The sequence below is a fragment of the Scardinius erythrophthalmus genome, assembly GCF_964197995.2.
Source record: "Scardinius erythrophthalmus genome assembly, chromosome: 5".
NCBI classification, from domain to species: domain Eukaryota; kingdom Metazoa; phylum Chordata; class Actinopteri; order Cypriniformes; family Leuciscidae; genus Scardinius; species Scardinius erythrophthalmus.
This window is the reverse complement of record NC_138225.1, coordinates 35054064-35074854: the sequence shown is the minus strand read 5'-3', so window position 1 is coordinate 35074854 and position 20791 is coordinate 35054064. Positions and strand designations below refer to the sequence as shown.

The 20791-nt window shown below is 37.5% G+C and overlaps 1 protein-coding gene across 1 annotated transcript; it reads right to left on the bottom strand.

The window, feature by feature from the left end:
- Nucleotides 1-870: 870 nt before the first annotated feature.
- thbs4a (thrombospondin 4a) lies at nt 871-15598 on the bottom strand. Its single transcript, XM_081366970.1, has 21 exons — nt 15362-15598; nt 13782-13979; nt 13444-13691; nt 13238-13337; nt 11857-11939; nt 11428-11482; nt 11095-11261; nt 9601-9738; nt 8764-8838; nt 8486-8668; nt 8271-8375; nt 7098-7205; nt 6850-7009; nt 5953-6071; nt 3381-3433; nt 3128-3309; nt 2661-2888; nt 1803-1999; nt 1384-1556; nt 1146-1285; nt 871-1064 (listed from the first exon to the last, which is right to left on the bottom strand). The coding sequence occupies exons 1-21, from the start codon at nt 15438-15440 to the stop codon at nt 1021-1023; spliced, it is 2835 nt and encodes a 944-aa protein (XP_081223096.1). The 5' UTR covers nt 15441-15598; the 3' UTR covers nt 871-1020.
- Nucleotides 15599-20791: the final 5193 nt, after the last annotated feature.

Sequence of the window (20791 nt, the reverse complement as noted above, 5' to 3'; positions counted from 1 at the left end):
AGTTCCTCACACAATGACTGCAGAGGACTTAAAATAGAGCAGACCAGTTGTATGGAACATTTGCAGGATTTTTTGTTTTTTAAGTTTACATCCATGGTCACTATGAACTATTGCAGTATGGAAAATTAAATGTTTGGGATCAACTTTAAACCTGAATAAATGTCTTTCTTCTGCTGATCTCAGATATTTTGAAGAATGTTGGTAACCAAACAGTTGATGTACCCCAGTGACTTCCATAGTATTTTTTTTTTCTACCATGGAAGTCACTGGGGCACATCAACTGTCTGGTTACCGTTTCAATTCAGGTTTGAAACCATTTTTGGGTGAGTAAATGACTTTCCTTTTTAAGTGGACTATTCCTTTAAGCCTTGTCTGTGAAACCAAGGGTAAGATTTTTCAAACTTAAAATAATTTAAAACAACTAATTTATTCCTGATGGCAAAGCTAAATCATTACTCCAGTCTTAAGTGTCACATGATTCTTCAGAAATCATTCTAATATGCTGATTTGCCGCTCCAGAAACATTTATCAGTGTTGAAAAGCATTGTACTGCTTAATATTATCGTAGAAACTGATCATTTACTTTGATGAATAGAAAGTTTAGCATTTGTTTGAAATGGAAATCTTTTATAAATGTATTTAATGTCAAATTTGATCAATTGAATGCATCCTTGCTGAATAAAAGTATTCATTTCTTTAAAAAATGATTTCTTACTGACTCCAAACTTTTAAACGTTAGTGGGTTTTCTTTTTCATAAAGGTTGGAGCAACACAACAGTGAGCATATGATGACAAAATTGTCCGTTTTGGGTGAACTATCACTTATATATTACAGTTCAATGACAATCTCCAGAAAGTGCAAGCACAAATCCTGAAAATATGCATTTATTTATATTGAAGTGAGTGTTTAGTGTCGTAGCGCACAGGCTTTGCTCTTTTTGGCTGAAAAGCATTCTTGTGTAGTAAACGTGGTGTTTTACCACTTATAGTGCTCTCCTCTTTCTTCCCAGCTTAGTTTCATTACTGCTGGCCTTGTTCCTCTGTAAAGTCTTCAGGGATTGTGTCTGTTAATGCCAAAAGACATAAATTAAGATACGCTGAAAATACAACCTGTTCCTCTAGTATTGTTTGAGCACTACACTCACCGTTACAGCGATATCTCAGGTTGGACCAGATGATATTTTCCTGTGAAAAGCAGAACACACCGAGACGTCCCCCTCTCATGCTGGTGTCAATAACAACTCCAGAGTCGGCAATCAGGTCGGTACCTTCATAGAACTTAACTCTGTGCCAAAACAGAGAAAAACCAAAAACATGTTGCTTTGCTTCAGTGAATTGTTTCTCCAGTAAAGTCTGAAGTCTCCAATATTTACAGCATCTAACCTGATGTATCCCACTTGGGGTCTGTGCATCAGATTCCAGCGGTACGACACCTTGTCCTTCCAGCCCACATTACGAGGGTCTTTCCACAGCAAACGCACCTGGTCATTTGTATCTCCAGTATGCCACAGTGAATTCCTCAAGAACTCCCCAGGCCCGGTTTTAGACTTTACAGCCTAGAAATGCACAATATATTGATGAATGTCTTCAGTCGAATAATCAAATCTAATTGCGACTTACTTGAAGCGCAAAATAATGATTTGGTTTCAGATTTAACATGAGTTAAGTATTTTTGCACACTTCAGAGTTTGGCCAAAAGCACTTTTCGAGATTTGCCGAGGCCTCAGCGGAGCAGCGGTAATGGTAAAAGCACACGCTGAGCATTCAGACAGACAGTAATAGAGATGTAGAGCGCCCGGGACCTTAAGCTGAATGCCAGGCTCAGCCACAGCTCGAAATGGCACCGCCTGCCAGTATGTCTGCTCCGTCTGCTTCCACATCACCACGTAGAAGCTGGAGGAATCCTGGTAGCCAAAGATGAAGCCCGCGTAGTCGTCATCGGTCACTGTATTCACGTGGAAGGTTCCCTCAAAGTCCACTCCGCTGAATGCTGTGTATCCTGTAGTGATTGGTAAGATTGTGTCATGTTCTGACCCAGATTTTCAAAATACTAAAGTTCAACCACTTTCTTCTGTGGAACACACACAAAGATCTTTAGAAAAAAATAATCCAGTTCTGTGAGTCCATATGATGCAAGTGGATGGGACCCTCAAAGTTGATGCTTCAAAAACCACAGAAAACGAACATGACGGTAATCCATGTACGACCACAGTGGATGATTCAATGTCTTCTGATTCAATGTCTTCATATGTGCGTCCATGAATTTGCACTTAAAGTAAACGTCAGCATATTGTGACGGTCCTTGTGTGATCTTCACAATGCTTGCTAACATCAACCTTCACAATGAGCTGGCATAGTGCTTTACAATGCTGTCACCTATCAGAAGGTCACTGGGGTCACCATCGTGTTCATTTTGCATGGTTTTTGAAGTGTCAGCTTTGAGGGTCCTGTCCTCTTGCATTATCTGGACTCAGAGATGGATTATTTTTCTAAAAATCTTTGTTGAGTAAATGATGACCAGTAAGACCAGTATGAATTTCCATGCTGGTCCAGGCAGGCTCATGCTGGATTGGTGTTGGGCTATCTAGCTGGTCTTTTCACTATGGAAATGCTTGATATTATTTTCTTGTTTTTGAATGATTTGGGTCAAATAAGCTCACCAACAGCTAGTCCTGGATCACTGTTCATGGTTTGGACAATCTCCATCCCTTGATTAAGAACAACCCAGTTGGGGTCGATCTGAGCCTCTCCTTCTGGATCCAGAACCACGGTCTGATATTCCCTGAAGTCGGTCAGAGTGATCTCTGCATTCTCAGGGCAGATGTCGATCGTGTCTATCACGTGATCTTTGTCCAGGTCTCCAGCGCAGATGTCACCCACCCCATCATCTGTCAAAGTGGAAGAGCAAAAGATGATTTCTATTTTTATCAGTGGTCTTATTTTTTTTATTAAAAAAATTAGTGTAAAATTAGTGAAGCACATTATGATGCAGTGGCCCCAAACGTTATTTGGACACTTAAAAACAAATAAATGTCATTAATTAAAATAAAATAAAAGTAGACCAGAAACATTTTGCTTGAATAACTTGTGTTATGACATCCTACTAAGAAAATGTTGCTGTGCGTACTGTTTTCATCCGTCTGGTCTGGGTTTGGCACCAGTCTACAGTTATCTTTATTATCCAAGATGCCATCATTATCATCGTCATCATCGCACTCGTCCCCGAGCCCATCCTTATCGGTGTCCAGCTGTGAGCTGTTAATGACGTTGGGGCAGTTGTCTTTGGTGTTCTGATGACCATCTCCATCACTGGAACAAAGACCTCAGTTATAAACTTGTTTTATATTGACCGTCAAGGTAAAAAGTAAAGCAGACTCTACCTGTCAATGTTTGTGTCACAAGTGTCTCCTACAAGATCATCGTCAACATCAGACTGATTGAAAGAAAAGAGTAATATTAAAAATGAAATATACAACATACAGAAGAAAAAAATAAATTAAATAATGCACATTAAGGTGCGGTCACATTTACCATTAATTGGCGAAATTTCATCGGCGACATCCAGTCGGAATCCATGCATAGAAATAATTTCTGTGTGAATAGTGCTTCCTACATCTCTGCGCTTTTGACAATGGACCTTTTTTGCTAATTCGACCGGCCCACACATTTACGCAACAGCTATTTCCTTCGAATCTGCGTTGTATTGTGTTTGTCTCATTTCCATTGTCTGTTTTTATGCCAGTAATGTGTTGGTTTAACAAGAAAAATTAAGTTTGCATCAATCTTTTTGAGTTATGACAACTTGGAATAAAATTATGTTCAACCAACAAACTGCAGGAACTTCATAATTTGTAACACAAAGGCACATTTTTAAGTTGATTTCTCAAAAAAATTAAGTTGCAGCTCTGGAAACAATTAATCTTACCAATTTCAGTTAAAATCCACAGTGCTCATGGCACATGCTAAATGTACTTTATTTAGCATGTAAATTTACAGAACAAATATGAACACAGAAATTTGAGTTTAAATTACTCACAATTTTAAGTTCACGAGAGAGTTATGGAGAGACACTTGTTGTGGCTCAATCTGTCAAAAAGTCTTTCCTCTTTGATGCCCCGATCTCGCACTCCGGATTCTTTGGCACCTCAGTAGAGACGGTGGTAAAGAGATTTACGGAGGCGAGGGTGCAGTCCGCTGCCTTTAGGAGGTTTAGTCTCCTGAAGGCCAAGTCCAAACCCTTGGCTTCCTCTAAGCCCCCTGACCTGTCTTGGAGACAGAGTCAGAAGGATGGTGTGGCTGCTTGACCACAATGAAATTATGAAATCTTGTGTCAATTCATCATGTACTGGTTTAGTAGTAATAAATTTGCAAGTGGTCGCGGTAATCCTTACGACGACCCTCTTTTTAATTTGTGGTTATTGGTCTTTTTAGTAAATCTCCTTCCAGTACACTTAGCAGTGCTGGTGAGTCAAAGAGAAATGTGAACTGATTGACTCACGCTTATGAGCATCTGTCACTAAATAGGAATTGAGCAGAAAGAGCCAACCATTAGACATTAGAATGTTTCTACCATGAAACTCTCTGACTGGTTATGTCTGAGGACGTCCTGCCTCTTTGGTAGAAGTGGTGGTGACAGAGATGGAACGAATTTCCCTGGTGTCACCAGGGCCAGCTATTGGGCTCGTTTCTAGAGAAACGTTATATTAGGGTTGAGCCACAAAACGCTAGCTGTAGCGGATCTTAGGTAAAGTACCTTTTATCAAGGCAGGGTATGAGCTGCTTTCCCCCAGTTACACTGGGGTTTTTAAGTAGGGCCTAGCTCCCCTGCGGCTTCCTTGGGGTCTGGAGTCTGGGTAATGAAAATTATGGGCAGACGGAGACGAGGATATATTTCCAAAACTAGGTTTAATGGTAATCAAACACAGGAGGATCATCAGGAGGGTCATGCTCCCTTTCATGAGCTGCTGTCAAGATACACTTTAGGGTAGAGCAGGTTGAATGGAAATTATGATCGGTTTTTCACAAAAATCACTCAGTTCCGTTTGTTATTGCATATCCAAAGCATGGCGGAGTGGGTGCTGGTTCCCCATAGCGCCAACTCCATGACGCCACGTCGAAGTTCCACTTTGAAAGGGAACGTCTAGGTTACGTATGTAACCTTGGTTCCCTGAGAAGGGGGACGAGCCTTTCAACGCAGCATCCTTCAGACAAAAGAGTTGATGACGTATTTTGTAGGCGCCTTGACATCATAGACTGCCGTCAGCCAATAAAATTGGTTTGTTTGGTACAAGTGTTCAGACACCGTTGAAGCTGAGGGCATTCCTCATATCGTCAACTCTATGGCGCTGTGTCTCGTTCCGGGTTACATACGTAATCTAGAACTTTTTCTCCCTTTTATTTCAGTTTTAGTTATTTTAGTGCATTAAGTTAAACTAAATTAAAAAGAGACATTTTGCCTGGGAAACTAGCTGAATTTTTTTTTTTTCATTTAACGTTTATTGAATTTTTTTTAACGTTTATTCAAGTATTTTTTTAAATGAACTATTATGAGCCTGGTATGAAAAATGGATAAGTATTAATTTTGAGATGAACAGTTGATCAAGTGCCTAAAATAAAGATAGGCAAGCGTTCTTCAAGAAACAGTTCTTTTTAAAAATAAATACTTGCCATAGTCTAGTGCTATCCTTTTAAATTAGGTTTTAAGTTAGAATTATACAAAAAGTAATATGAAATATAAAAATAGGGGAAAACTTGCATCCTCAAATATCCAATAATTAAAATACACAGAATAGAATAGAATAGAATAGAATAGAATAGAATAGAATAAAATAGAATAGAATAGAATAGAATAGAATAGAATAGAATAGAATAGAATAGAATAGAATAGAATAGAATAGAATAGAATAGAATAGAATAGAATAAGGGACAGGTAGTAATAATGTTGTTTGGTACCTGGTTGGGGTTTGGCATTTCAGGGCAGCTGTCACATGCATCACCAACGCCATCATGATCTTTGTCCTTCTGATCTGGGTTTGGAACCCGCTGACAGTTATCCAAGATGTTCTTCAAGCCTATCAGAAGTACAGACAGTACAAGGATGCATTCAGTAGTTCATCAACAGATGAGTAAGAGCCAGGGTATAAAATAAAGTATCATAAAGGTAAACAGAGACGTTCTGTCGAAAATATCATTGAATGGAGCAAACTCCATCAGGAGAAATGTATTGCGGTGTTATAGAGTTGGGTACAGTGATGTCTTTGTGTCCGATTTGTTGGGTTATGTCACAGGGTGGCAGTGTTTCAGAAGGACTTCTGTGGAATTGTTTCCACGCGTCAGCAGCTCTTGGCTCGGCTCAGGTTCTTGGTGGAAATGTGGTTGCTTAAAGGAGACATGACCAAGCTATAAAGAATCAAGTCAAGTGTCTGGATTTCTGCCTTGATGAGCAGACCGTAAATGTCAAGAGCTGCCTGGGCTTGATTTTACACTTTTCAGACTGGAACAAATAATTGTTCATTTGAAACAATATTTTCAGTGTGGTGCCTTATAGACGCTGTTTATACAGCTACATGTCACTTCAGTTTTACATGACCCGAGCAAGCAAAAGATCTCAGAATTTGAGCTTTAAAAGCACAGAAGCTTCTGTTTCTCCTCATAAAATTGATCTAAGCACAGGAAAATCCAGATAAAAAACAGGCCCAAAGGGTGAAAAGGATATTCAAAACATAACACCCCATTTCTGCAACAACAAAAAGTCCTCGGCCAAATAACAGCCGGATGGCACATGGAAAAATGTGAGCAAAAAGTATGGAAAAGTTGATCTTTGACAAAATATAAGCTGAATTAAATTACCATCCCCATCTATGTCATCATCACAGGCATCTCCCAGTCCGTCCTTGTCTGTGTCCCGCTGGTCCTGGTTTTCCACGTTTTTGCAATTATCACAAGCGTCACCATGAAGATCTTTATCGCTGTTCTTCTGGTCTATGTTAGGTACCAACCAGCAGTTGTCCTGAAGGAATACATTCATGCAGGGACTGATGGGAGCTTTTCAGTTCAAGAAAAGAATTGGTTATAATGAAATGATGTGTTATCTGTACCTGATCATTAACGATGCCATCACTATCTGCATCCTCATCACAGGCGTCTCCCTTCCCATCTCTGTCTGCATCTTCTTGGCCCGAATTTGGAACAAACATGCAGTTATCCTGAAAATGAAAATTAAGATAAACTGGTAAACACTTTACTACGGAAGAGGATTAGGGCCGAGCAATAATAAAAAAATAAAAACATCTCGAGATTAAAGTCATTATAATGCGAAATTAAACTCGTTAAATTTCGAGAAAAAAAGTAGAAATACAATCTTGAGAATAAACTCATTAAATATCGAGAATAAAGTCGTGTTTCGAGAAAGAACTCGTTAAATTTCGAGAAAAAAATCAAAATACAATCTTGAGAATAAACTCATTAAATTTCGAGAATAAAGTCGTTGTGTTTCAAGAAAAAACTCGTTAAATTTCGAGAAAAAACTCAAAATACAATCTTGAGAATAAACTCATTAAATTTCGAGAATAAAGTCGTTGTTTTTCGAGAAAAAAATCTTAAAATTTAATGAGTTTATTCTCAAGATTGTATTTCGAGTTTTTTTTCTTGAAATTTAACGAGTTTTTTCTCGAAACACAACAACTTTATTCTCGATATTTAATGAGTTTATTCTCAAGATTGTATTTCGACTTTTTTTTTTCCGCGAAATTTAACAAGTTTAATTTCGCATTATAATGACTTTAATCTCGAGATGGTTTTATTTTTTTATTATTGCTTGGCCCTAATCCTCTTCCGTACTTTACAATAAGGTTAATTAATTAATACAATAAATTTCAGCATTTCTTAAGCTTGGTTAATGTTAATTGAATGATGCAAAATTGTAATAATTTCAAGTTGCACAAACGTTATTAAATGTTATTCAATTTCATTGAAAAGTTTGGGATCAGTATGATTTTTTGACAGAAATTACGATTTTTTCAACTCTGAATTCAGTCAAAACATTTAAATGCATAAATGCAGTTTTGGTGAGAATAAGATATTTTTTTCAAAAACAACAACAAATCTTACTGATGCCAAACTTTTGTATGGTAGTATATATTTGTAGATCTGGATTGATAATTGTGAAACGTTGTCAGTTAATGATATCTAAAGCATTAACTAATGCTAGCAAACTGAACATTATTGTAAATTTCTAACAGAAATAACATGAATATGAGTATGAATATCACCTTCTTGCAGGTTCCATCTCTGCATTGAAGTTTGTTATCTGGATAGGCGTCAATATCTGTGTCTTTTCCACAGACATAGCCGTTTCCTGCCCAGGCAACTTTGCACTAAAAGCAACAAGATTTTGAAGCATGTCAAATGGATCAAAAGCATGGAAATTACAACTGCTTAAGCATGATAGTAAATAAAACATCTGTCTGAATGCTTGATGTCTCACCACACAGCTGATGCTCCCATCTCTCTCCACAACACACTCTGCGTTGATGTCACATGGATTTGGCTGGCCGTTCCCACACAGCCTGTCAGATACAGGAGGGCCAGTGCCCGGGCCAGTGCTTTTGCAGCCAGTTTTCTGGTCACCCGTGAATCCGGTCTTGCAGTTCCCACAGTGAAACGCACCCTACAAGAAAGCAAAATGCTCACATTTATCTATATTTAAAGTGCTTTCCACAGGTCACATTAGTATAATGGGTGATAGTTAGGCTATTATCTTACCACTGTGTTATGGCAGTATGAATTGGGTGTGCAGCCACCGTTGTCCACCTGGCACTCATCAATATCATTACAGATCTGATAAAAAAGGATAAATCTGCTGTTAATCACTGTATTGCACTAACATCACTACTTTTTTTTATTAGAAATTATAAAAAAATTTCTCTATGAGTGTCACTGCAATACTTTTGTTTGTACATGTAATTGGAGTAACATGTAAATATGGTTTATAATACAGTAATCATTCAGTATCATGACATACTGTATATCACAGAATTAAAATCCTTATATATGGGGGAACTTTTAAATATCTTATTACAAAAATAAAGGAGATCTACACATACATTTGGGGTCGATACGATTTTTTTAAGTTTTGAAAGAAGTCTCTTATGCTCACAATGTGCATTTATTTGATCAAAAACACAGTAAAACAGTAATACTGTGAAATATTATCATAATTTAAAATAACAATTTTAAAATGTAATTTATTCCTGTGATGGCAAAGCTCATTTTTCAGCATCATTACTTCAGTCTTCAGTGTCACATGATCCGTCAGAAATCAGTATAATATGCTGCTCAATGTTGAAAATTTTTTTTTTTAAGGATTTAATGATGAATAGAAATAGAATAGAATAGAAGATTTTTTTTTTTGTCTTTACTGTCAATTTACATAAATTTAATGCATCATCCCTGCTGTATAACAGTATTAATTAACTTAAATTAAAAATCTTTCTGACCCCAAACGTTTGAATGGTAGTGTACATATTCTATACACATATACATTTGCACATAGTGGTAAATAAAAATGAAATGAAGCTTTGCATTGTTCCAAATACGCACTTGTTTGTTTGCCTGAGCGTAGTCAACGCCCACACCCTGGATCTCTGGGCCAGAGAAACCTCGTGGACACATCTCGCATCTGAACCCTGGCGCAGTGTTAATACACCGTACACCAGAGAAACATTGGTTGAACTGGCACTACAATTGAACAGTATATAAGGTTAGCTTGATTTATGGTGTTCAACAAAAAATGCTCAGTACATAGTATAATGACGTTTAAGTCACACGGTTGCACAGCGATCTGTGAAAAGTTCTATAAAACAACAGGAAAATTACCTTAGAACCTACATAACAGTTTAAACAATAATTAATCTAATAAAACCCCTATTGAAACCCTGATGAAATGTTAATAAATCATTATGTGTTCCTGACTGAGTTTTATTGTTCATCAGTTAAGTAGAAAACCTTGTCAGATGTGTTGAACAGTCTGAGCTAGTAGATATACTTATACAGGAAATGATGTGTGGATAGATGAACAATATAGACAGCAACACTTGATTCAAGAAAGTCATAAATAATAGTATATGTATAAAAACAAACAAGTTGAGGTTTTGTTTAGACTAATGTTTGGGTACCAATAACATTAAAGGTCCCGTTCTACGTGATCCCATGTTTCAAACTGTAGTTAGTGTGTAATGTTGTTGTTATGAGTATAAATAATATCTGTAAAATTGTAAAGCTCAAAGTTCAATGCCAAGCGAGATATTTTATTTAACAGAAGTTGACTACATCGAACGGCCCGTTTGGACTACATCCCTCTACTTCCTTCTTTAATGACGTCAGTAGAACAGTTTTTTGACTAACCTCCGCCCACAGGAATGCTCCCTCAACTCTACCGAAATTCGTTTATGTACTTGCGCACTTCTAATAACTTACTGTGTTTACTCAGCTCTTATGGTGATTTTCTGAAGTAAAACTGACGCTTCATCTTTTGTGTGATGTACAATAAACTTTATTAAACTCATCAGTATATGTTTGATCATCATTCAGACAGCAGACTTGTAGGCTATTAATAAATAATGGATACATACAAGCAGATGACAAATACGTTATAATAACCGTAATTAAACTACTAAACTATACCTGTTCCATCTCTATACAGCACTCTGACTCTGTAGGCATTATTGTCCGACTCGAACTGAACACCGTTTCTGAGAGTTTATTATATTATGAGAGAGTTATATGATATTATCATCATTCCGTGAGATGAAATTGTCCTGAGAGACTGAGCTCGAGCTCATGAAGCTCCGCCCCCTGTGTCGTCCAGCAGCAGCTTATTTGCATTTAAAGGGCACACACTAAAACAGCGCGTTTTTCTGAGCCCCAAAAAATGACAATTTAAACATGCTGTAAAAAATGATCTGTTGGGTATTTTGAGCTGAAACTTCACATACACACTCTGGGGACATCAGAGACTTATTTTACATCTTGTGAAAAGGGGCATAATACGGGCCCTTTAAAAAAAAAAAAAAAAGTCTGAATCTTAAATCTAACCTCATCTATATCATCACATTGGACTCCATCTCCAGTGTAGCCCTCAGGACAGGGTGCACAGCTCACACCTTCAGCTGTTTCGATACACATGGCTGGCGTAAAACAGACCCCTGGTCCACACATGGACCATGGTTTATTTTGTAGGTGACCAACTGTGTGTTCTGTTCCTAAAGCATTTGAATATTAACACAACACTTGAGTTCACCTGTCTGACTACTTCAACATCTTCATTAAAAGCTTCTACTAATTGACTCGTACTTGACTGAGCACAGACATGATTTTTAAAGTTTTCTCATTATAACGATTTCATATCTTCATAGAAAAAAATCTTACCACTGCATGGAACACACTCCAAGATAGTCTTTCTCAGGTCAGCAGTTTCTTTGGTCTGTTATGAAAACACATGCTCATTATTCTCCTGAAGAAACTATAGGGATAGTTCACCCAAAAATGAAAAGTCTGTCGTCATTTATTTACCCTCATTACGTTGAGTGACTTTTGTAGAACATTTTTAATAGTTTTTCTGGTCACTAATGCTGTGAATGAGGAGTTCTGTTGACAGGATCAACTAAGTCAGTGAAAAAATCAGACTCGAAAAAGCAATTCGTTCATGAATCCGACACGTCAATATTTCTCCCATAGAGAAAAAAAAAAAGTCAAACGGGTTTGAACGACATGACAGTAATTACATTATTAGAGAATTTTTCTTTTTGGGTGAACTCTCCCTTTAAGGAACTATTTTCCCACACAATTTAAAGTTACCTGCTGATCCACCTTCTGTTTCAACTCTTGGATCATTCGCATGAGCTCAAACATTGGGCCAGCTTCCATCTTTGAGGTTGTTCCTGCAGAAATGTAACATAATGTGATATTTTCTGTACTAGAAGCAAATAATCAATTATTAAAGGGTTGGTTCACCCAAAAATGAAAGTTCTGCCATTAATTACTCACACAGTCACACTCATATCATTCCAATATTCAGAACAAAAATGAAGATTTTTTGATAAAATTTGAGAGCTTTCTGTGCCTCCTTTTGACAGCCTGTACTACTGGTGCGTTCAAGTCATCTCGTATAGATCGTAATTACGAGTTGAACGCACTTGAACACCACCGCAATGTCGTAAATACCAGTGGGGAGCTTGGGATTTTCTTTAAGCCCCGATCTGTACGAGTTGGGGGCGTGTCAGTGAGAAACATGGCGGAATCAATGGATGCAACGTCTGTAGTTGACGGTAAATTTTAATTGAGAGAAAAGTGATAGTAAAATAAATATCACAATACTTACAGGTATTTAGCAGCGACATTGTAAGGCTTTTTCATTTATAACAAAGTAAGCTTTCTGCACAAAATATGATATCATTGTAATATAACAATTATATAATAAATAGGCCTATATAATGATGCAGTTTACATTGGCTTCATAAGTTAATTAAAAACATAAAAGAAAAACACACCTGATGCGCATTCTTTGTTCTTCATTTTCTATAAGCAGGAGTTAACAAACCTTGCTGTATTTTCGTGTAATCCATTAAAAGAAGGTACACCGCCATCTTGCTCCGACGAAACTGACTTGAACGCACCTCACGTCGTAAACACGACTTCCCACCTCGTACAAACTTCCCAGGAGGACTTGAACGCACCAAGCCCCAGAAAGGTAGTAAAGAAGACATTATTAAAGTAATCCATGTGGCTCCAGTGGTTTAACTTCTATTTTATGAAAACAAAATACAAAATATTCATCTCTAATGCGCGTTCACGCAAAACAACGTGTTGCTCTCGTGAACATGAGCGCATGTGTGTTGTGTCGACGCGCAAGTCTGCTCTGCTCTCGCGTTGGAGATTTAATATTTTGTATGAATAAACTGGTAAATTATGTTTTTTGCACAAAGCACTTGTGTCGCTTCATCAAATTGAGATAAACCCACTTGGGTCTCATGGATTACTTTTATGATGCCTTTACTACGTGTTTAGATGCTGTCAATGGAGGGAATGAAAGCTCTCAGATTTCATTAAAAAGATGAACGAAAGTCTTAAGGGTTTGTTTGAGTAATTAATGACATAATTTTCACTTTTGGGAAAACTAACCCTTTAACAAAACTATAGCTGTATAAGACTACTAGCCTAGTACAACTAGTAGTTGCACCTAGTAGTTGCAGTGTTTCTTTCTCTTCACTGCAGTCCTGAAGTTCCACGACATTCTCAATAGACTCATCGAGCACGAGTCTGAGGTCCGACAGCTTATCCTGTGACACAGGTAGCCTACATGTTTATTCATAGATTATACTTGCTGTATGCATATATAAACTCATCATAACAATTCTATTATTTGTTCAATCTTTTTGGTTTTACCTGGCTTGAGGTTAGCAGGGTCTTCAGTGTGACTCGTTTTGGGCCCTGTGGCAGTGATTTAAAGGCCAGCGGCACGTCCTGCACTCTCTCCACCAGTCTGCAGTCCACATAGAGAGCCGTGGTGGGGGTGCCCTGCTGCAGCCCACTGAAGTGGAGCAGTATGTGGTGGTGTTGTCCATCTGTCAGTGGCACTTTACCGAAATTTGTTGTCCCAACCTTTCCGTTGCTTTTCAGATATTTCAAAATGACTGTCAACAGAAAGAGTGTTAAGTGTACATGTCAAGTATTTATTGAGCCTTTGAACACAAAGCACATTGGTGAGCTCTGATCAGACAAACCTTTGTTGAGTTTCCCCTGAACAGTGAAATCAAAATAATCTGTATTATCTGCAGCATTGAAGATGCGGAAGACACGTGTTGGAGCTTTGTTCTGCAGCTGCAGGCTCGCAAGGATAAAAACGTTGTCCATATTCTTTGCCCTTATTCCTCCTTGCAGAAGGTCAGGTAAGCAATCCGGTGACGCCAGAAGATCATAAACTGCAAAATTTGCATTTTTGTCACATTTTGCATTTGGTCCTGATGCTTTTTTATTCATTTGTGTACACTCGTATTCATATTCAATTCATATGGTTCCAAGAGGAACCTTTAACATCCATTGAACCAAGGGTTCTTCTTAGGAAAAGGTTCTTCAGATTATTTAAAGTTAAAAATAATAATAGTAATAAAGTTCCCTGAAATGCACAGCATTATTCAAAGTGTTGTTGACGTAATTTCCACTGAATCAGGAAGACAGGGAGGGACATATCGATAAGCTCCCTCCCTTTTTTAAAGTAGCCAATAGCGTTTCATTTATATCACAGCCCGGCCAGAGCCGTTGAGCTCGGTAAAGCTGCAATTTCCTCCTAATCTGAAACCAATTCTCCTCCATGTTTTCTGGTATGCGCCGACTCTCGCACGTGATCCGCTCTGTGCTATCGTGTCTCTGGACCGGACCCTATCCCCTATAGTTCACCATGTAGAAAACAGCAAAATGTGACCAATTTTAGCTGCAGCTTCAATGTATATTTATAGTGTAGGGGGCAGGTCGCTTTAGAGAGCATTTGATTGGGCAGAAAATATAACGAGAAGCTGAAGTGCAGAGATGTCATCAAAATCATTGATCCATATTGGTGGAATATGTATGTTTTGAATGCTTGTATCTTCTAAATGTGAATTGTGTCATTGTTTTGGAGCACACTACCTTATAGATAATAGTAAGGCTAACATATTCATACTAAAAGCCAAAGAACTTCAATTTTGATTTCATGGGGACTTTAAATGTTTTTCACATAAAAAAAAATGGTTTTAAGAGCGTCATAAATGTCATTGCACTTTTTTTTTGTATTTTCTCTGTGCAGGAAAGCTCAGGAAAGTATCCAATGAGGTCATTGGTAGATTTGATCTGTGTGTGAATGGTCATTTTATATAGTGTTCAGATCTTAAGATTTGTTAATCACACTGCATGCTGGGGGAATTCCAGACAATTTATGACATTTATGGAGTGAATGATTTATAGAGTGAATGAACACTTTCTACTTTCTACTACAACATCACATTTAATTCAATGACGAATCACTTGACGATTCTTTGATGCAAAAATAAAAATGGCTAGAATCTTAAAGAAATTCTGTTTAACTTGCACTGTAAAAAAAAGATGCTGCCTTAAAATTTTTAAGTATAGCCTAATCAACTTGGATGTTTAAGTCATTTAAACTAAAATTACATTAAACTGACTTAAAATTAGCTGAATCTTGCATTAGTTGAAAACTGCTTATTTTGATGAGTTAAAGCAAAGTAAAAACATATGTTGTCATAACTTATTGATCATATAATTTTTTTTACAGTGTACAAACGGTTACATATAAGGTTTAAGGACTTACCAATTCCTTGAGTTTTCACTGTATCAAGGAGTTGTAAAATTAACTGTAAACTGAATATGATTCTTGTCCAAATACCCATTGTGGATTTATTTTGTCACAAATCCAGTTAAAGTGTTCCACCCTTATTCCTGGAAAAGTCGTTTCTGCTCTGACCCCTAATTCAGGCTTGACCAGTAGCCGTCAAAACAGAAATGTCTGTTCCCTGCAGATCAACAAGAACCAGACTGGTGCTCAAGTGATTTTTTTTCAGATGTCTCTCTCTATATAAGGTGTGACCAAGCACCTCCTCCAGAACGCTTCTGTGCTTTTACCGGAATGTAGCCATATTGCTGTAAGGATGTCAGATCAAAACCTTTCCAAAAAGCTCTTTGTTAATAATAGTAAATAATGGGAGGATATGCTTTGGTTTTTGGCCAGTCCGTGTGTACAGATGGTTAAAGGAAGTTTGTTCTTGATTTTACATTTATTATTTTCATTTTAAAAGTGGCAACTGAGGATGTTTACACAGAAATAATCATGGCATACTTTAAAGTTCACCCATATTTCATCCAAAAATTAAGATTCTGTCATCATTTTCTCACCCTCAAGTTGTACCAAACATGTATGAATTTCCTTCTTCTGCTGAACACAAAAGAAAATATTTTGAAGAATATGGATTAACAAACAGTTGGGCCCAGTGACTTCCATTGTATTTTTTTTTTTCATACTATGGAAGTCAAAGGGGAATTCAACTGTTTGGTAATCCATATTCTTCAAAATATCATGTTTTGAACAACTTGAGGGTGAGTAAATGATGAAGGAATTTCCATTTTAGGTGAACTATCCCTTTAACAATCCGATTGCTTTTAACCAAACAATCTGTCCTGCCAAAAAAAAAAAAAAAAAAAAACATTTACAGGAATAATCTGGCCTGACATCCCTGCTGAGTCTTGCCAGTTTGAGTGTTACGGCAGATGAGTTGTGGAAAATCAATTAAAGCTTTAGCTTCATATGTATGAAAGAGTTTACCACATTAACTCTACAATTCCCTGTATAGGCTATTTTATTCTGCAGCCTCTCAAAATAAATCTGTAAGCACAAGTATTAATTCATTTTTGTAAAAGTAGAAAAGAAAAAACAAGCTCACACCAGTGGTCAAGCTGGTGTTTGGAACATGGCAGCTGGTTTGTTGCTGGTAGCTAGTTAACTTTTAGCCCAAAATCTTAACCAAGGTGATATAGCTCTAAGCAAATTCACCCAAAAATGTCAAGATTTACTCACCCCGAGACATCCAAGGTGTGTATGGCTTTCTTCTTTCAGACAAACACAGAGTTATATTTGAAAATATCATTGCTCTTCCAAGCTTTATACTGTTAGTGAATGGGGGGGGGGGGGGGGGGGGCGAGATTTTGAAGGCCAAAAAAATGCATCCATCCATCATGAAAAATAATCCATACGGCTCCAGGGGGTTAATAAATGCCTTCTGAAGCGATGGGTTTTTGTAAGAAAAATATCCATATTTAAAACTTTATTAGCTATAATAACTAGCTTCTGGCAGACGGCCGTACACAGCGATTTACGGCGAAAGAGTAACTCTTGAGCCGACCTATTAGCCGAGGCCGAGCCAGCGTAATGACGAACGTGGAAAGCTCAGAGGAAATAGCTAAACAAAACACCAGTCGCGAATTAGCAATTTTCAAGAGAAATGTCGGAGGATTTCTAAATAATAGAAGAGGAGCTTCAGTTTGTTGCACAGCCCTATTTGTTTAAACCGCAAGAGGCGTCTTAGCTTACGATACTCCTACATCCTACGTCATACATGTGTAGGCTACTCTTGTGGCGCAAGTAAATTTGCGTAGTATGCGGACGGTCGTCTGGCGGAAGCTAGTTATTTTAGATTATAAAGTTATACATATGGGTATTTTTCTTACAAAAACCCATGGCTTCGCTTCCGAAGGCCTTTATTAACCCACTGGAGCCGTGTGAAGTAATTATTTATTTATTTTTTTTTCTATTTTTTTCCAGCTATTCACTCCCATTATAAAGCTTGGAAGAGCCAGGACATTTTTTAATATAACTCTGATTGTATTCATCTGAAAGAAGAATGTAATGTACACCTAGGAGGACTTGAGGGTGAGTAAATCATGGGCTAATTTACATTATTGGGTGAACTAACCCTTTAATGCAATGCTAATCAACATAGCTTGTATCATAGAATTTAATTCTCACTCTGTGTTAAGAAGCAACATGAAACCACAGAAGTAATTTCAAACACGACTGACATGTATTGTGATTTTGGAGCAAAACATGATATTAAACTCATAAATTGTAGTGTTTGATGGTATGCTAAGCAAACATTGTTTTATTACTAATTTTGAAAAGTAAGTCCAGGTAAGATCATTTGAACGTTTTCATTTGAATCATTTCATAATCAGGCGCGTCGTTAGACATGGCCCCGATGTTTTTTTTATAGCCCCGGATCTCAAAAAAATTAATTTATTGATAATTATTATTATTTTTTAATAATTTTGTATTTATTTAAAAAAAATGACCAGGTCTTTTAATCTATCCTTCGGAATCAATCATGTATTAAAGACGATTAAAATGTGTTCAAGCAGATCAAAGTTACTATGGTTACTCTCACACAGAGACGCATGAGCGATTTAGCTATCCAAGTTCATCTCCAGGATTTGCACGCAACAGCAAACAATCTCACAGCAATTAAAAATAAAATAAAAAATAACGCAGTCAGCACCGCCGCACAGTCTTCTGTCAGACCAGATGTTGTCAGGCTATATGTCAGTAAAACTCAGAAAAACTAACCTACTGTCGTGTCAGCCGTTTGCTCGCGGCGCGCACTCTTCAATCACGCGCAAATGCGGCGCGCCCTGTATCACGCAAAATAAACTTTTTTTCTTTATTTTTTTTTAAGCAAAATAAACTACTAGCATGTAACGTCGTGTTCTGTCGTCAATTTTTGAAATAACCAAAAGGGAGATTATATGGAGCGAAATATGTGCCATAATTTAACAAACAAATCCAGCATTTTGCAAACAAACTCAATCTACTTTGCAAAGGAAAACTCGACTCGCAAACAAACTCAATCTACTTCGCAAAGGAAAACTCGACTCGCAAACAAACTCGATCCGCTTTGCAAAGGAAATCTCGACTCGCAAACAAACAGAAAGAAATGTGCAAGCACAAAGGTCACAAATGCGTGCAGGCAGATTTTCTCACAAATGCGTCCAGGCAGATTTTCTCACAAATGCGTCCTGGCAGATTTTCTCACAAATGCGTCCAGGCAGATTTTCTCACAAATGCAGTTGAGTAACTTCCTCCTCTAAAACAGTAGATGGCGCTAAACTATAGGCTAATTTAGCGCTAGTCTCCCAGGAGAAGCTCTGATTTGAAACTTGCCTTTGCCTACAGCTGAGGAATGTGGATTTCTGTCTAGATGCAATAAACGTTTGGCAAGAGAAAACCTCAAAAAGGTTGATTATAGATCAAATAAGACAGAAACACACCCGTTCACCGGTCATTTTCCTCAGCTGTAGGCAAAGGCAAGTTTCAAATCAGAGCTTCTCCTGGGAGACTAGCGCTAAATTAGCCTATAGTTTAGCGCATCTACTGATTTAGAGGAGGAAGTTACTCAACTGCATTTGTGAGAAAATCTGCCTGGACGCATTTGTGAGAAAATCTGCCAGGACGCATTTGTGAGAAAATCTGCCTGGACGCATTTGTGAGAAAATCTGCCTGCACGCATTTGTGACCTTTGTTCTTGCACATTGCTTTCTGTTTGTTTGCGAGTCGAGATTTCCTTTGCAAAGCGGACTGAGTTTGTTTGCGAGTCGAGTTTTCCTTTGCGAAGTAGATTGAGTTTGTTTGCAAAATGCTGGATTTGTTTGTTAAATTATGGCACATATTTCGCTCCATAAGATTAAAGCTGCGTCAAAACTCTATTTCGGGGCTTTTGTATTCCTGTAGGCTACATAAATGTTACACATTTTGGCGTAGCCCTACTCATTTTTTATTATTAATATTATAATATTTTATCAATATTGCAAAGTCATCAAAACTGACTAAATATTTTGTGACCAGAAATGTAAAAAATAGGGCTACATCTAGCCTAAATGATCGTTCATGACATTCTTTTAACTATAAGCAACCCAATTTGTCTAGATCTGTATTATTTCATTTGTATAATGAGCTTAAATATTGCTGCGCAGTCGTGTGATTTAGGCTGCTTGATTAACATTATTACAATGTATTCCTATTTAACTCTGATATGTAGCCTATATATAAGATCCTCGAATGTGTTCGAATATTTCACCAGCATCAGCCTTTTCACAGTTTGTATCACTCCGCTTGTCTGTGTTTGCGCAACTTGCATCATTAAGCCAGTAGGTGGTGACAAGTGTCTTTATGAGTGAACAATTGAAATTTAATTTAACTGATTTAATAGTGCCAAAAACATTGATTAACTCAAGAAAGAAACAAGTTGGTGAAACCAAACTTTAATGCTAAAAAGTTTACATCTATGCAAAATAATCCTTGAAAGATTTCTCATTTAAGGTCATTCCTGTTTGGAATATGTGATTGTGTATTGTCAACTATAAGCAGAAACATTCTGCATTTCCATTTTCTAGTGTGGATCATTCATTTCAACATTTATCCTCATTCTCATAATTAAGAATCTGTTATCTTGCCCGGTTGCCCCCGAACCCCCCTAACTACCTCACATTTTAATGTGTGTGTCTGTGTGGTAATATGGGCTGGTGTGGCAACAGTGCCACTGCCAGGACTGAATTTTTTAACCAGTCTGCCCCCTGCATATAGGCCTAAAATATACATTATTCTCTGTATCGAATCATGTTATCTTATTACCCGCCCCAGCCCCTGATGTTTCAGGCTCAGCCCCTGATGTTTTTAAAACCTAGAAACGCCCCTGTTCATAATTGAAAGCAAAGAAGGTTAAGTGATGGGTCCGATAAAAAAAGAGAGATTTACCACAGTATGAATAAAAAAGTGCCAATAAAAAAATAAAAAAAAATTAAGTGGGGTATGGTTAACATGTTAAATTAAATTCTCTCTTTTTTTTTCGTTCTACCAAAAATGTGCTAGGAGCACTGATCTATATAATGATCCATGCACTTTTCTAGCAAGACAGGTTTTAGATATTTTTCCCAGCAGGTTCGGGGCGTCACCACTTTTGAATAAGAAACAGTATCAATCAAGACTATAAAACTCATCAAAAAACGCGCGCACACTCAAACCACCTGACTGCACAGTGGGCGTGGTCAACCTGTCACTTCAATCCAGGGTGACCAATAGAAAAGGGCCTTCCACCCTGGTTGGTAGAGACCGCCCACTGATACACAGCTTCATTCGCAAGCAAAACTTTTCAACTTGCAAGCAAAACTTTTCAACTTGCAAGTAAAAGATTTAGACCCG

Bases quoted from the DNA above. Each gene is read 5' to 3' on its own strand.
- thbs4a (XM_081366970.1), bottom strand. From the start codon at position 15,440: ATGGGTATTTGGACAAGAATCATATTCAGTTTACAGTTAATTTTACAA. The intron at 9,739-11,094 runs GTTAGATTTAAG...GTTCAATTGTAG, and splicing joins AATGTGATGATATAGATGAG to TGCCAGTTCAACCAATGTTT. The intron at 1,286-1,383 runs GTTAGATGCTGT...GTTTTGGCACAG, and splicing joins CCCCAAGTGGGATACATCAG to AGTTAAGTTCTATGAAGGTA.